General features: G+C 43.1%; 1 protein-coding gene across 1 annotated transcript; it reads right to left on the bottom strand.

Moving 5' to 3' along the window:
- Positions 1-8,368: 8,368 nt before the first annotated feature.
- On the bottom strand, positions 8,369-12,154 carry GLYATL3 (glycine-N-acyltransferase like 3; the record flags this gene model as incomplete). The annotated part of the gene is given in 7 exon segments (XM_082480388.1): positions 8,369-8,647; positions 8,649-8,729; positions 8,732-8,774; positions 9,597-9,723; positions 10,489-10,630; positions 11,850-11,957; positions 12,077-12,154. Coding segments are annotated over 7 exon segments (858 nt in total).
- Positions 12,155-15,975: the final 3,821 nt, after the last annotated feature.

The following is a 15,975-nucleotide window of genomic DNA, read 5'->3' as shown; positions in this document are numbered from 1 at the left end:
AGCTCTGATCAGCATCAGTTTGTTTAAAAAGTGTTTAAAATTGCTTTTTCATTATACCGGTCTTCTTAATTCTTTGGCCAAAATAATTTACATTACACCTCAATGAAGGTTTCCTGTACTTCTAAAACAAAGCGGTGTTCTTTTATTTTTTATTTAATGGGAGAGGGCTGAAGTGGACCAGAAGTGTGGACTAATTGATGAGTCATGGATCAACCTATAAGATCATCTAATCTGGGATAAATAACAGAGACCCTCAGCTTTCACATTCTTGCTTCAATTTTCACTTGGTAACGTCTGTTTGGTGAAAGCATATCCCCCAAAAGCACTCCCAAGTCTGTGTTTCTCCAAAGACACATATGGACCATGAAGCTTTGCCCAGCTTGTACTATCCTGCTTAAAGATAAGCACTGCAGAGCCTCTGTGGTGAATATGGGATGTTCAGAGCTTCAGGTCTTCAGAACAGAAGGGTTGTTAGGTTGTTTGTCAGGTGGATGGGTTTGAAGCTGGGTTGGGTATACCGATGTTCCCCAATGCCTCATTGCGGCTTCTCCCCTTGGCTCTTCTCCCCAGTCCTTCCCCTGTTCAGGAGCATTCAATCCCCGCTTCTGCCTGAGCAGTAATCAGTGCTGACCCTCTGCGGTTTGCCACAAAGCTCAGCTTTTCTTAGGTTGGCTCTTTCACTTTGCATTAGAAGGACAATATTCCCTGTTCTGCCATTTCTCCTGAGAGTAGGTGATGAAGCAAGACATTCATTTCTTCTCCTAAAGTTGACACTCCTCTGAACATTCCCTTTTGTTTACCTCATTCCTTTGGTTTGGGAGGGTTCGTATCGACAATTCTTGGTTTAGAAGTGATTTTGTCAGGGCAGGTTAATGGTTGGTCTTGATGATCTTAAAGGTCCTTTCCAACCTCAGCGATTCTATGATTCTGTGATTCTCCATATGCCTTTTTCTCCTTAGCCAAACAAGATTCCGATCATTAGGCTGCAAATAATTAAACAATTGGGAGGAGATTGAATCCATTTTAAAGTTGATATACAGAGCACAATTCATTTGTTTTAAGCCCAAGCCTCTAACACCATTTTAGATACCCTCAGATCTTTTGCTTGGCCTTCAGCTGCCAAGCTGGAGGGACAGGTCCTGTGCTGTAAAAGCCTCGTGTGCATGTTTCAGATAATGTAGATACTTCAAACATCTGTGAGTGTTCAACTGTAGACTACTATATAGAGACTAATGATTAAAGACTCAAAAATGAAAATAATATGAGAATCCAAAAATAGCATGAGTGGTTGCCTCATTTTTATTTTCAGGAGCAAATCTGCCCTCCTCTTGAATTCTTCTAATGTAATAATTTCCTTTTAATTTTAAGGAAATTTTTTACAAAGGAGTAGTAAACTTCTAATTTAGATCTGTTTATTTTAGTTTCTGGATTCACAAAGATGCTAGATAGAAAGGAAATTTAGCCTGAAGTTTTCATTTTTTTTCTGAATTTCAGGAGGCAAGGAATTTTAAAACTCATGTCTCTCCTACTTCCAATGCAGGCTGCAGAGCAGGTGCAGGCGAAAACCTCGCCAACGTGGACCTCTTCCTGTTCTTTACAAGACTCCTGCTAAAGTTTATGTTTTTTCCTAGCCCTGGAGCATCCATTTCAGGTCTGGATGCAGCAAGGTGCACTGGCCTTTCAGTAGATTTGATTGTCTCCACTTCCAGTAGAGCACAGACCAGAAAAGCAATGCAGAAGAATGGTCAAACTTACTAGACACAATAGGAGAATACTCCTACATATCTTCATGGTGCTCATTGAGCTGGATATCCTCATCTTGTTATCCCCTCTGAAGCTCCAACTGCACCAACCGTACATCCTCATCATTGGGTACCATTTTGTATGTCAGGGGAACAACTTTAAAAAAATGGATCTCCTGCAGTGGAAGTTGTAGCAGTCCAGATCCTCACAGCCTCTCTTGCTATTTAATCCAGGGCTCCTGTGAGAAAAACTAATGTCACTTACAGGACATTTCCATTGTACTCTTATGCGTGTCTGTCTCCTGAGCTATGTTTGCACTTGGAGAAGGTGATGGTTTTCATCAGTTAGCTGATATCTGTGAAAATTACAAATTAATTAGCTTTGCCCGGAATAAAATTACCGGGAAAGAAATTCTCTGCCCCTGAATTTTAAATGTTAAAAACTTTTCTGAAAATATGGGAGGGTTCCACTGAAGGCAAGGTTTGAAAAAGGGAATCACTGTAGGAAAGGTATTAGAAGTTGGTGATCACATTCCATTTTCTGAAGCTATTCTTTCTCATGTCATCTAAGCACTCAAAACAAATCAGACATTTGCATTTCTTGCTCCTATTAACCTTTAAACAAAACACATTTATCCCAATAATATAAGAAATCCAAAATAACAAGAAGTCTTGCATTTGTCTTGTAAATAAAGATTCTGAAGCCATAGAAAGAGTGTGATAGTTGAAAGCATGATCGCAGCGCATCGCAGAGGTGGGAGGTGATATGAGTGCACTGTGTTTTCCTGAGAGAGTTTCTGTTTGTACAAAACAGCTAATCTTATCTAACCATCTTTGTACATATTGATTCACATGACCTCCATTAATCTACTATCTGAGGCTTTTCCACGTATTTATCTTCAAAGATAGAACCAGATCAAAATGGATTATTTAGTCTTTTTCCAGCTCTAACATTTCTGGAAAAAAAAAAAAAAACCAAAAAAAAAAAAACCAAAACAAAACAAAAAAAAACCACTCAGCTTAAACACTGTTTTTTCACCTGGGGATTTGGAGGCAAAATTATGAAAAGAATTTATTTTTTCGTGAGCGAAACAGGCCCCTGTACTTTACACTTCTTGCCAGCAGTCGCCACCAGCCCTGGAAAGGTTAAACCTCCATTTCTAGGTCTTTACTAATTCAGAAGATGACGGACATCTTCTGAAAGATGGCAATGCCAGACTGTGCATGAGTTATAGCACAGTTGCTTGAGGTGTGCAGACCAGCGGAATGAACATCACAGAAGCTGTAACCAGGAGACCCACACACTTCAGACAGTGGCAGAACCCAATTGTACTAGAAACAGGACATTCATTAGGTATTAGTTATTAGGAAAAAAAATTTCACTCTGAGGGTGGTGAGGTGCTGGCACAGGTTGCCCAGGGAAGTTGTGGCTGCCCCATTCCTGGAGGTGTTCAAGGCCAGGTTGGATGGGGCTTGGAGCAACCTGGTCTGGTGGGAGGTGTCTCTGCCTATGGCAGGAGGTTTGGAACTCGATGATCTTTAAGGTCCCTTCCAACCTAAACCATTCCATGATTCTATGATCTAATGTTCACCAACAAGACCCGCAGTCATAATCACAAAAGTACTTAGTCTGTTGTTGGTTTGACCAATTCCCTTGGACAGTTTGGGTACACTGCTGTCAGACACACCAGCTGACTGACTGCATCTCACCCTGAGAAGAAACAGAAACTGTCCCTCCCCCACCTGACACTTGCACCTGTAAAGTGGCAATTTCTTCTTTAATTGTTTTTTCTCTCTCATTGCCCTGCTATTTTCTGTTGACCTTCTTCCAATGGTGGAATGCTTTAAGTAAGTCAAACAGCCCTAAAGATTTATTTCACAAATATACATGTATCTGCCACAGCCTACCATATGAAAGAAATAACACTTCTGTATGCAGATCCCTGCTCAGGAAAAACCTTAGGCCAAGCTGACCTGAGTCCAGAGGGTCATTAATATCTTTCCTGAATATTCCGTAACTGGATAACCTCAGTAAATAAAACGTGCACTCGTGGCAAAAGAGCTGGTGCTTTTGTAATGAACCTTCTGACTTGCTATTAAACATTGCATAAACATGGTCTGCAAATTCCAGCTGTCAGAGGGCTCCCACCTCCTGGCGACGGTAAAAGGAAATTAAAATTTACTGACAGCCAAAATAGCCCGAGGTCGATACCGCTTCAAGCCTCCACATCTGCTCTCTCCCCATAGGCAGCATGGGAGTTGGATGGGACTCTTGGTTCATGCTCAGCGTCCTCAGGGTGCCACCAGACACATCAGGGCTCATCCATCGAGTGCTGGTGCAAAGAACATTGTTGTTTACTGAGTGATCACTACGGAGTGCGTAGGGGACCCTTCCCTCACCAAGCACGATGATGGTCACCTCTTTTCTGTGCGCTTTATGAAAAATAGAAAGTTTCTGGAATAGACATGCAGAGGGAATTTCCCCCAAACCAAAGTCTTCGTTGGAAACCCGCTCATCACAGATTGGAATGAGGCTTCCTAGATATTGAGGGCGTAAACCTTATTTTTCTTCCTACTGTCTCAACCTGCAGTCAATGATCATTTGCGGTGGTGTCTGTCTGAACTTCAACCCAGGTGCAGAATCAGGTGTATTAAACTGAACTCCACCTAAAAATGCAACGGGAGGAAAACTTCAAATACTACATAATTCATTCTCTTTACTGTAGATGCCTTTTTGTCACACCACCATATAATTTCTAATTTCTCTCAAAAATATTTTTGGTAATGAAAAGGGATCACCCCAGCTATGAAGAATTCATATCATTTTGGGACTAATATACAGAGTATGACCAGAAAAGAAGGGGTTACGGAGAGGCACAAGATCATGTATGCCTCTGTGAGAATCTGTTGCAAGGACATTAAAATGTCCAGACTGTGGCCACAGCCTGCTCCAGTACTGAGTCTGTAGACCCCAATATGTTATTTTTTGTTTCACAAATGAAAGACCATCTTCTCTTCAGATGACAGACAGCTCCTCACACTCTTCCATTAACTGGAAGATGGAGAAGATAAATCCGCTTCCACAAGAATTTCAAGTTCTTCTTATCAACACCTTTCTGAAGGCAAGAAGATAGAAGCAGCAAAGCTCATATTAGTGCTTCAGAGAGTTCCCTGCACTGGGTATATATTGAGAGTTTTCAACTGAAAAGTCGGTCTTGTCTGGACTGACCCTGCTCTTTCCTCCAGGACATTTTTTTGCCTAAGCACCCTGAAATTATTCCTTTCATATGGCAGGATCCTACATTGCATGACCACCTCAGACCCTTTGCTGAGTTACCTCTGTTTATCAGATGGTTATTTTCTGTCTTTAAATCAAACAATCACTGGATGTAGTCGCCTGGAAATTATTCTCCCTCTTGATAAATATAGGATCTCCACTACTTCTGTAAAAATGGTCTAATTGGGTTGAACGAGATAGAATTTAGAGGTAGACATCTGGCCCTATCAAAAGAATGGCAGAATTTACCCGGACTTGGGAAAGACAAGGATTATAATCTTGATATCAGTTATCCTAAAATACTCGACTGCTTTAAACCCAGACTGGCCTTTGAATCAGGAGCACATACATCTGCGCACCTGCTCACACACTAACAAAGCACTATGGTTTCCTGCAAGTCTCACTTTTCTATAGTCTTGCAGAAATTCTCTGTTGGACATCAACAGCTCCCTCCTGCCAGGAATCCCTGATTTGCTCAAAAAATATATTCCATTTTTTAAAACTGATGGGGTAGAATCGTAGCTTGATTATCTGAAACCAAATCTGCCAGCCCTGTATGAATGATTCAGATACACATACTGTCTTCCAAATGGCACTGCACATACAAGGGACATTCTGGTATTTTATGCAGTATGAAACTCAGAAAGCTAAAATAATAATGGAATATTTGAATATTAGTGAACTTAAATATCTCAATCCACCTTTTTGCCCTCCTTTTAGAAATTTTTGTAATTTTTTTTTGTCCAGGACCTGCTGCTAATTCAAAATCCTTTGTGCCTTAAAAGGACACGTGCCTCCTACTGTGCTCCAGGCACACATTTAGCACGGGGAGATGTCTTCCATTAGTACCACCCTGTCTGGCACACACTGCAAGTCAAGTTACCCTGGAATGAGCCCTAAATGTGTCGAGCATCACCTCCTCCCAGCCCTGTATCACTCTGGCCCTTCCCAAGCTCTATGTACATAAACTATTTACCTTTCTCACTCACCTGGGCTGTTGTTAGTTAACCCGTTAGATCACGTCATTAGCGATGCCAAAGGATGCAAGGAAGAAAACCAGCAAGCGCATCAGCTGGGTACCGCGTCAAGCTTTGAATCTACATGAAGCCAGAACTTGTGTTATTTGAATTTTTAGCAGCTTGACAGCTGCTGTTCAGGGGCTCCCGGCCAGCTGTTGGGCCAGCAGTATGTCAGTGCTGTGCTTCAAGTCCACATTGTTTGAATCAAAGGAGATCTGAGTGACAGTGTTGACATAAGTCAAGCCAGCAGCTTAGAGAAGAAGCAAATCTTGGAGAAAGCAACAATTTCTTGGGTATCAACCAACCTATTTTTTCACTTGAATCTGCGTTGAATGCTCTTTTTCCTCCCCTGCTGTCTGTAATACACCTCCTGGGCATATACCTTCACAGCAACGGAGCCAATGGCTTAGCTTTCATATAGGACAAAGGACATCCTTGCTGTCAGTACCGGAAGAAATAGGTAGAAGATGTAATTAACGGGTCCATGTTTCCTCCCCAGTCCCTTCAGAGCTTTTCTGTAGTCTTGGTTCTCTAAGGTCCTTCCCCTGAAGCTCGTGGCTCATTTTCTCAAGTAGAAAGACTGACCTAACCTTGTTTTCTCTCTTTTGCTCTGTTTCCCAGATAAATTCAGGAATGAATCTGCACAGCTTTACAGGGATCCTTCCACCACCTGGACTCTTTCTTCTGCCTTTGTCTGTTCTCCACCTTTCTGTCCTCCTTCCTTTGCCAGACACGACTGCCAAAACTGGTTCTCATTCAGGCTTTAGTTAATCTTCTTGTCAAAAGGAAATAGGATTCCTTTTATTCTGGACCTGACTCCTGTGAGGTGCTGCCATCACAGCCCCTTCCAGTTCAGTAGATAAACACAAGCTTATGGCTAAATCTTAATAGTCCCCATTAAGTACTTAATGACTGACTCATTTCAGGTCTGTGAGGAACCTTACTAGCAGTGGTGGGTACATGTTTGCACAAAGTTATCCACAAAATACTAGAGATACATAGCAAATTCACTAGAAAGCAGCACTTGTAGACACACATCCCCTTCACAGTCACGTTCCGCTTCCAGTAACGCTTATTTAAATCCAAAAGGTGAAACTGTGCTGCAAAAGTGGAATGCCAATAGATTCACAGGCTTACAGAACAACAGGACAATTCAGGTTGGAAGGAACAGCAGGAGGTGAAAGAGTCAGGCATGAGGTCAGACCAGACTGCTCAGGGCTTTATCCAACCTGATTTTGAATGCAGATGGATCCAAATACAGTTTTGGACATACACAGGTGTAACAGTGCCCTAGGGCACTACTTGCCTTCAGCCAAGAAAATAAAGCCCCCGTTGTACTATATATTATAGGCAACCTGTCTTTGACAGTTGTGCTGCTCAAGGAACAACCTCTTAGTCATGTCATTACCCTCCTAGTAATGACCCTCCTAGACTTCTGTGCAAAAGGCGTATCAGCTTTGGCATATACAAGACTTCCATGTGTCCTCCCATGGCTTTCAGTGACAGCACCCTCATTGTTGCTCCCAAAACACCTCTCTAGTTGGACACTTCTGACTGAGAGATCGTAGATATCTCACAGCTTCTGTCTGCCAAATTTTAAGTGAGTTTTAGACTGGTGTGAAAACAGTGAAATTTACTTCCACCCCCAGAAGGAGCGTTTGCAAAGCACTTGGCATTATTTACTGACAGAATCGATGGCAATGACTTCTAGCAAGCCCTCCTGACTTGTGATAAAATACCTATGTGTTGATGTTAAAATTTGCAAGACTTTTTATCCAGCCTTTGCATGCTTAGCTGTACCATGAGTAGAAGATAGACAGATTTGTCTTGAGCGACGCACGGCAGAAAGGAAAGAGACTTGTTCCTGTATTAGACATTAAAAGACTTCTTTACAAAGTTTTTCTTTAATTCATAATGATCCTTGCAGGTTTCTCTGCTTCTTAATTTCACATACTAATCTCTTTTAGGCCATGTTAGGGAAAGGAGAGGCTTCAGGATTTATACCAAGACTGACAGAAGGAGTTAGAGATGTCCAATGCTGTAGATATCCCAGGAAATGGTTATACAGAAGGAATAACTCTTCAGTCAGAAGCGGTACAATTACAGTTGAATTACAACAAAACTATTAAACTTACAACCATTCCTAAGTCTTTTGGATTTGCCATGAGCTATTTTCCCTGAGCACAGAAGTCATGAGCAGTTAATACCTTCAATTTGGGGTTTACACAGGAAACTCTTGTATGATTTCTGATCTCACCTAAGTTATTAAACTCCACCAGAGTGCTCCTGCAGTACACAAAAGTTCGTCTGAATGTAGAGGTGGGGTTTGGTTATAAGTGAGATTTAGCTAAAAAATGAAAAGGTGTGTGAATCATCCTGAAAAATGAGCAGGGAAGAACCCGGACATTCATGCTTTTCAGCAATGCTATTGATGGCATGTTCGCCTCCAGGACATTACCCTGTGCTGGAAAGCCACAGCTATGTAATTTCTTAGCAAAAGTGGTAGCCACAAGCCTGCTACAACCTTTCCTCCGATGCTCTGGAAGGGTATAACCATGAATCATGGTGGCAAACTGGTCTGTCAGGCTCCAGGAGAGGGGATAAGGGATAACCGCTGTCATCCAAGACACAGACGCTGGGGAAGAAGCAAATGAGGTCAGCAAGGTACTTCTGGCTCCTTGGGTTGCCCCCCACCGTGACCAGGTCTTGCTGAGCAGGCTGGCATGGGAGACCGTGCTGGATTTAAAGCTTGCTTCGCCAGCCAAATAGATTTCCCATTCTATATTAGAAAGAAGAATTAAAGACAGCTGGGTTCATTAGGCTGGAGGGGTTGGGAGTAATTATAGAGGGCAGTGCTTCTCCATTTTAGGTCTTTGTTTATATAAACCCCTGAATCCACACAACACACTCCAGAGGCGCCTTATTCCTTACAGAAAGAGTGGAGAATACGTTAAGCAAGGCAAGGAGCCCCAGTGACATATTAGGTGGCACTGGGGAGTGGAAAGGATTTTATTTCCAGTCTGTCATCCTCCCAGACTGATAGATTGTCTCTGGATTTTGAATCCGCTGCTGAGAAATTTATTGCAGGAAAAAATGGAGCCTGTGGTTCCCCTACTCTTCTGCTGTGATGTCAGACCAACATCTCACCAGCAGAAGGATGTCAGAAAAAGCTTCAAGGAGTTGTGTAAAGCCCCCTTGTGAAAAACAAACTTTGCAGGAGTCCCAGGTCCATCTATCAAATCTAAGGAGCTTTGACACCGGAAAGTCAAAGTAGATGGAAAGCAGACCTGTGGATCCCATGTACGCACGATGAGAGGAGGGGATGGGGACTATTCTGGAATATAAAACTGCAAAAGTGGTGGACTGATCAAAGAAAAATCTTGGTAAGCATTTAAGGTAATAGTTCCTTCCTTACCAATTAACTCCTCAGTCAAGTTTTTGGCACAGACACAGAGAAAGCCTAGCAGTTCTCCTGATATTTTTGATATAAATGCATTTTCAGGAAATGTATTGTTATAGTAATGACATCAACAAATGACATGGCGTGCTTAGATGTACTGAAGTCTGACATCTGGCAGCATGTCCGGGTCTGAATGGATAACCATGTGGAAAGAGGATGTTTTCACATCTATCTGCTTGGATAAAGCCACAGTTCTGGATATTTCACATATTCCATCCTGGAGCCCTGTGTACACAAAGATACATACTAAGGCACTTTTAAAAGGAAGCATCATTTATTTATTTATTTTAAATAAAGCCCAATATTACCCTTTTAATGGAAGTAGCCAGGTTTCGAAATCTCAAAGATTATTAACTAGGTTCCCCGCACACTCTGGCTATAGCTTTACGTACGCGAAGGTCAGAAGGCACCAGACGGCATCTCATCCAATCACCAGAACAATGAGGAAATAGACCCTCTCCAAGTGACCTCCCTGTCTAACTCCCACCTTCAGTTTGAGCCACAGTAAATTACCCGGTCCTAACGCAAGGATTTCAACCATGGAGGAATCACCTATTCCATAAGCAAGTTCTTCTATTAATTGGTAACCTTCACCATTAAAAATGTGTATACTGTTTCCCATTTAGGTCTTGTCAGTGTTCAGCTTTCGAACACTGTCTCTCGCTAAACCTCTGATTACCGCATTGACTACTGCTCAGCTCAGTCTTCAGAATCCTATGGCCAGTAGCAAAAATAAATATAAATAAACATGCCTTTCCACCAGGGAAACAGCTGCATCTAATTGAAAGCTGAACCTGAAATGGGAACAGTGAATACGATATGGATGGAATTCAAAAGCTAGAAAAGCCAAATCCTAGATCTTGTGTTTTATGTAAGTACAAGAAAACTCTCTATAGACCAGAATGGCAAGGTCTGCACTCCATTAAGACTTTTAAAACCAACTGGTTTATCTATTCTGTTTCCTCTAAACCAAGTAAGGCTGGACTGTACCTTGTGTCTGAAAAATTTGTCCCCAGTTGATGGCATTTGTGTTTTCCAGGATCTCCTGGTAAGCTTGTAGCTCCTTGTAGAAAACTGCATGAGCATTGGTGTAATGGTCAAGGTCATCCATCTCATTCTGGGGAGAAAAAATCTGGAAGAATTAAATATTCTCCCCCTTCCCACACACATATCTTTCAGATTGAAATCAAAACTCACTGAAAGCCAACCCCAGACATTTAACAAATGTTTGGAGTTTCAGGCTGGCTTCTTTTAGGACATTTTCAGTAGCAACTCTCAAGCAAGAGAGCACAAATATCTGTTGCTTTTCACAGTGTCATATTAGCAGAAAGCAGCAAATGCAGTAAGTCCACATATATCCAAGGCACAGAAACCCAAACCTGGCGCCAGTTTCTTGAAACTCTTGCCTAATTCAAACTCACATCTACTACTCATTGTCCCGAAAAACATGCTGTGTTATTTGGTTGCCAAGGTCAACGTGTTTAGAACACATCTCTTCTGGTAAACAAAATAGTACCAATGCTTGTTCTCCGCCCCTGAGATGAAAGAGCACAGTCTGGCCTCATCAATACCGTTAAACTCTCATTGTCTCCAAAACAGGTTGGAAACATCCAAACTGCCAACTGGGGATTGTCCATGTCCTGTGCTGACTCCTGCGTTGTTGGCCTCGGAGAGCTGGTTGTCCCAGAGACCATGTCAAGGATTTAACTCCACAGACAGTACTCCTAGTAACTCATATGAGACAACACCAACCAACAAGATCTTGTCTCCCAGCCTGGAGACACAAATCCGTGCAACTCAGATTGCTTTATCACGGTGGACAGAAGGGGTTGAGGCAATGGCCCCTCACAGCATCTCATCGGCACTGCCCGTTATGGAGTAAAAGATGGCAGAAGAACTCTTCTTTCACCTTGTAGCCACATCTGCCCCATCACAAGCTCACTAAGGCTCTTTTTCCTGCCTGCACAAAGACTAGAGAGACCAAAGAGCCCTGGGAAAGTTTGGCCAGGTGGCGTGAGTGCAGGTAAAATGTGCCTCTGCTTAAGCTGTGCAAGTTAATCTTCAGTCGGTGCAATCAGGAAAATTACTGTCAATTAGAGCATGTACTTCATAGGTAAATTTGCTTAGGCTATAATTTCTAGCCAGAACATTTCAGGAAAGAGCAGCGCTCCCTGTAGCGGGTTTTGTGCCCGCACCCACTGGGGTCTCCTATTGCACCTTACGGTTCCCACCTCCCCCTGTCACACGCTTCCCAGACAAAGCTAGCCCCATCCGCAAAGCTCTCGGAGAGCTGAGAGGAAGGTCCCAGTCACGGTAGAGCCACTGCTTAGGAACAAACCACATCAATCTACCTCCCTCTGTGGCCGGGTGATAACAGCTTTGAAGTCCGGCCATGAGTCCACCACCACTTCCTTCCTGAAGGGGTTCCCTCGGTTGATGTTCATCACAGCTCCGTAAACCTGCAGGATGAACAGCCCAGAAGAAGAACAACCCTATCCCCTCAGCTTTCATTCCCTGACAAACACCCTGATTCACCGATGGAAATACCACAGAAAGCGACAGGTCAGCACTGCGTTACCTTGAGGGACTCGGGGAAACTCCACCTTAGCTTTTTCTCCAGCATCTGCAGCTTCATGGAGCAGCTGAGTACCAGCATCTTCCTTGCTGGGAACACACACAAGGTATAAAGAGTCACTCATAAAAGCAATAATGTGGAGGAACTGAGTGGTATAATTGCTAATTTCATAAAATACTATAGCTCCCACAAGTGCCCTGTTTCAGCATTTTCTTATGGAAAGCATTTTGGGAATAGGTTTGGGGGGTTTTGTCAATAGATGGATGTGCAGAGAACAGCGAGATGGGATGGTGTTTGGCAGACCAAGTTGGAGTCAGAAAAACCTGGGCTTAATTTGTTATTCTACACCAGGTTCGTTGTGCAACATCAGGCAGGTCGCTCACAGATAGGTTCAAAAAGAGGACTTTCTCGTGTCTGCCCCAAAAAATCATGTTAATTTTCGCTGGTAAAAGCAAATTCTTACCTCCAAACTCTTTAAGCCTAGATATGACTGACCTCTTTTACTGGTTACTAACAAGTAATTTGTACTATGTCAATTCAGCCTTTACTTTTTCAGACTATGAGTTGGGACAGTTCATCCCCCAGGGTAACCTCTCCAGCAGAGGAGTTACTGTGACAATGACAGCCACAAATATGATTGGTGAAACAGCTGCCTTGCCTTCGTAATTTTTTTTTCTTTCCACCTTTGCTGTTAAGCCAAACCAGCACACCCAAAACAACATAGTTATGGTCTGTAAAACAAACAAACAAAAAAAAACACAACCAAAAAACAACCAAAAAAGCCACTAACAAAACCCCAAACCCCCCCAAAACCCAAGAAGCAATAAAAATGTATTTTCACCTAAAAAGTCCAAGGAAAGAATTGAAATCCAAAGGCTTCTCAGAAGTACCACATCCTTCATCATCCCTTTTACCTCTTAAACACGCATCAATTAATCTTAAAACTATTTCCCTTTGCTGCAGTTCATTATAAAGCTTAACATACCGTACCAATTAGTGCAGCCAGCAAGTACGCACCTCACCACTAACGAACATCCCATAAGCAGCCACCAGTCAGGACCACCGATGGAGAAATAAGCCCTGGGGCAGGGGGCTGGGTGGTCATCCATCCTCAGCTCCCGAGTTCGCCTATTGGGCACTATATGGCTACTACAAAGGTACTGATCCAACAGAGAGATGACAGGTAAGACAGCTATCAGGTGCTACTGAATCTGGTTTTCCTCTTTTTTAAAGGAAATAAAAACCTGAAGAGCCTTAGCATTGATGACTTCTCTTGTCAGCACTATATATTAACCTTATAGTTGGCCTTCTACTGCAAGTTAGTCAAGGACTCTTTCCAAGATCACTGCAATGACTGAGCTGTTACCCCTAGAAAAAGGCTTCTATTCACTTATTCTTAACACAATGAACCAATCTGGCCGTTTTCTTATTTTGTTAAGTTCTATAGATTGCACGGCATGTATTTTTTTTTTCTCTAAAGGCTTTGCATCTCATAATTTGAACCTTCCTCCCAGGCTGTGGTTAGGTTTCAAACGTTTGGTCCAGTTCCCAACTGACAGGGCTTTGTTTAACAGAGAAACAACACAATTAATCAGTACCAATTGCCTCTTGTTGTCCTCCGTGGACAGATTAAGGGTTGAACAAACCATAGCATTAAGCAGCGCACTTACACAGGCATTCTGCTCCCCGGGTCGGGGCAGAGACGTGAACAGAATGAGACAGTGAAGCTCAGGCTGCCCCGTTAAGACACCTGTGCCTTCGATAAGAAAATATCTTCCAGCATCTGTGTGATCCACTACCAGCCTCAAGCCCTCCCCTTGTTCCTTGCCTTGCTTCACCAAACATAATAATTAAAAAAAAAAAAAAAAATTTAGCCTTTTCTATGATCGCATGTGCATATTTGCCTTGTTTGGAGCTTACACTCCATTTTCTCACTGTGTTCAAGGGGAAAACTGCCCCTGTGTCACAGCGCATCAGTCTACGCGCAACTATATCTAAAGGCAGCGCTGACACGTGTTTGAACACACCACCGTTTTTCCTTAAGGGCAGATCTTACACCTCCGTGCCTAGAAGTACGTTGAGACTGAACACAAATATTGCACCAATATCGCACCTGATTGCTTACCTGCTCTCAGTCCTGTAGCTCATCCTGCCAAATTGCAAGAAGCTGGAAGTCAGGAGACAGTAAAATGCATCTACTTTACGTACGCTTTTGCGTGAGGAATGGCAGAAGTCCTTGTTCAGAATCTTAAAACTGTAATTTTATTGATCAAAACTATAATTTTATTGATCAAAATCATTCTAAACTGGTATGCTGTTCCTACAAGCTTTATTCTTTCTTTCTTTCGTGGAGCATGGAAATAAAAGGCAGAGCCAGCCACACCTTGGGAGGAGGAGGGACTCTGTAAGCCTAGTGAATGAAGTGTCAAAAGCCTTGCGCAAGAGGATGGACTCCAGCAAGAACCTTGAAGTTTTTCATTAAGACATTTAATCTCATTGCATTCATACCAGAGAATGATCTGCTTTGCACCTACCTATAATGACCCTTTTTCTTCTCAGTGGTAGCGAAATTAAAGTAGACAGTTCTCATTCTCAGTGCCAAGCTTCATACCATGAGGGAATTAAGAGCCCGAGATATAAACTGAGACACATTCTGCCACAGAGAAAACCAACCCAGCTAAGCAGCCCCAAGCATGGTTTGGAGGCCGCAGTCCTGTTCACCCTTTGCCTGATTTTCCCTTGGTCCTAGAAAGTCCAGTTTGGTGATGCCACCCCATACTGTTGTTTTGATTTGGACTCGATAACCTTAAGCGCAAGGCAGAAGAGTCAACAGAGAAGGAACACTGAGGTGTTAAGGGAAAGCACAGGCAGAAAGATGCTTTACTTGAACATGAGGAAGAGTTGATATGGGATAGGACTGATACTCCTGCTGTATCTTAAGAAATCTGTAGATTACCTACTTGAAGCCAAGGTTTGTGAAATTGAAGAGTTTCGGGTGCTCCCAGGTCAAATCACCCAAGTTCACGGCTCCACACACTGATCAACAGTGGGCCTTCTCCTGGGAGAGTCCTCTTACCCCGTCAGAAACCATAACCTGATATTTCTGCAATTCTGCCCGAGGGCATCCACCATCACATAAGTTGAGCTGAGATCACCTCCTAAAAGTTGGGCTTCACGTTCCTATTTTATGTTGTCCTGTTTATGTGTGCACGACAACCCCAAAGTAACAACACACACAGCCAGACAGCCTATCATAAATCACAGATTTTTAAGGTCTCTTCCAACCTAAACCATTCTCTGATTTGTCATGCTTTAGGTCAGATTGGCTACTTGGGGACGTGGGGGACCCCAGATGGGACCAACAGATGCTTCCCTCTAGCCTTCTTCAAAGAGAGGGTCAGAGGAGGGCAAGAGAGACTTATGAGTTTAGAAGTAACCAAACTACTTTAATGAAATATTAATAATAAAATAAAAGAATGAAGTATATACAAAACTGGATCAAGCTCCCAGGATGACGATCACGTCACCAGCTGGCACTGGGGCAGTCCCAGACTGGACTCAGTGACGGGCAGGAACTGGATTCCAGATCTGGACTCAGGATCAGGACCAAAGGCAGATGAACAGACGGAGTCCTCCTCAGACGTCGGCCATTGAAGAAAGAGGGCTGACCCTTTGATCCCTCAGCTTTTACGCTGAGCATGAGGCAGATGGGATGGAATACCCCGTGGGTCACCCGTCCTGTCCGCTCCTCCCCGCAGGTGGGACCCCTCTGCGCTTTTCCGCTTCCGACCCTCCCACGGGGCAAATACCAGAGTTCCCTGCCCCGGGGGGTCAGAGCAATGAGCGTAAGCAGAGCCCCTCCGCACACCATGTCCGGGCATCAGCTATAACATAGGTCTGAT

Source organism: Vanellus vanellus (genome assembly GCF_965231255.1).
Source record: "Vanellus vanellus genome assembly, chromosome: 3".
NCBI classification, from domain to species: Eukaryota; Metazoa; Chordata; class Aves; order Charadriiformes; family Charadriidae; genus Vanellus; species Vanellus vanellus.
The sequence above is the reverse complement of the archived record's forward strand: the minus strand, read 5'-3'. Positions and strand labels throughout refer to the sequence as shown.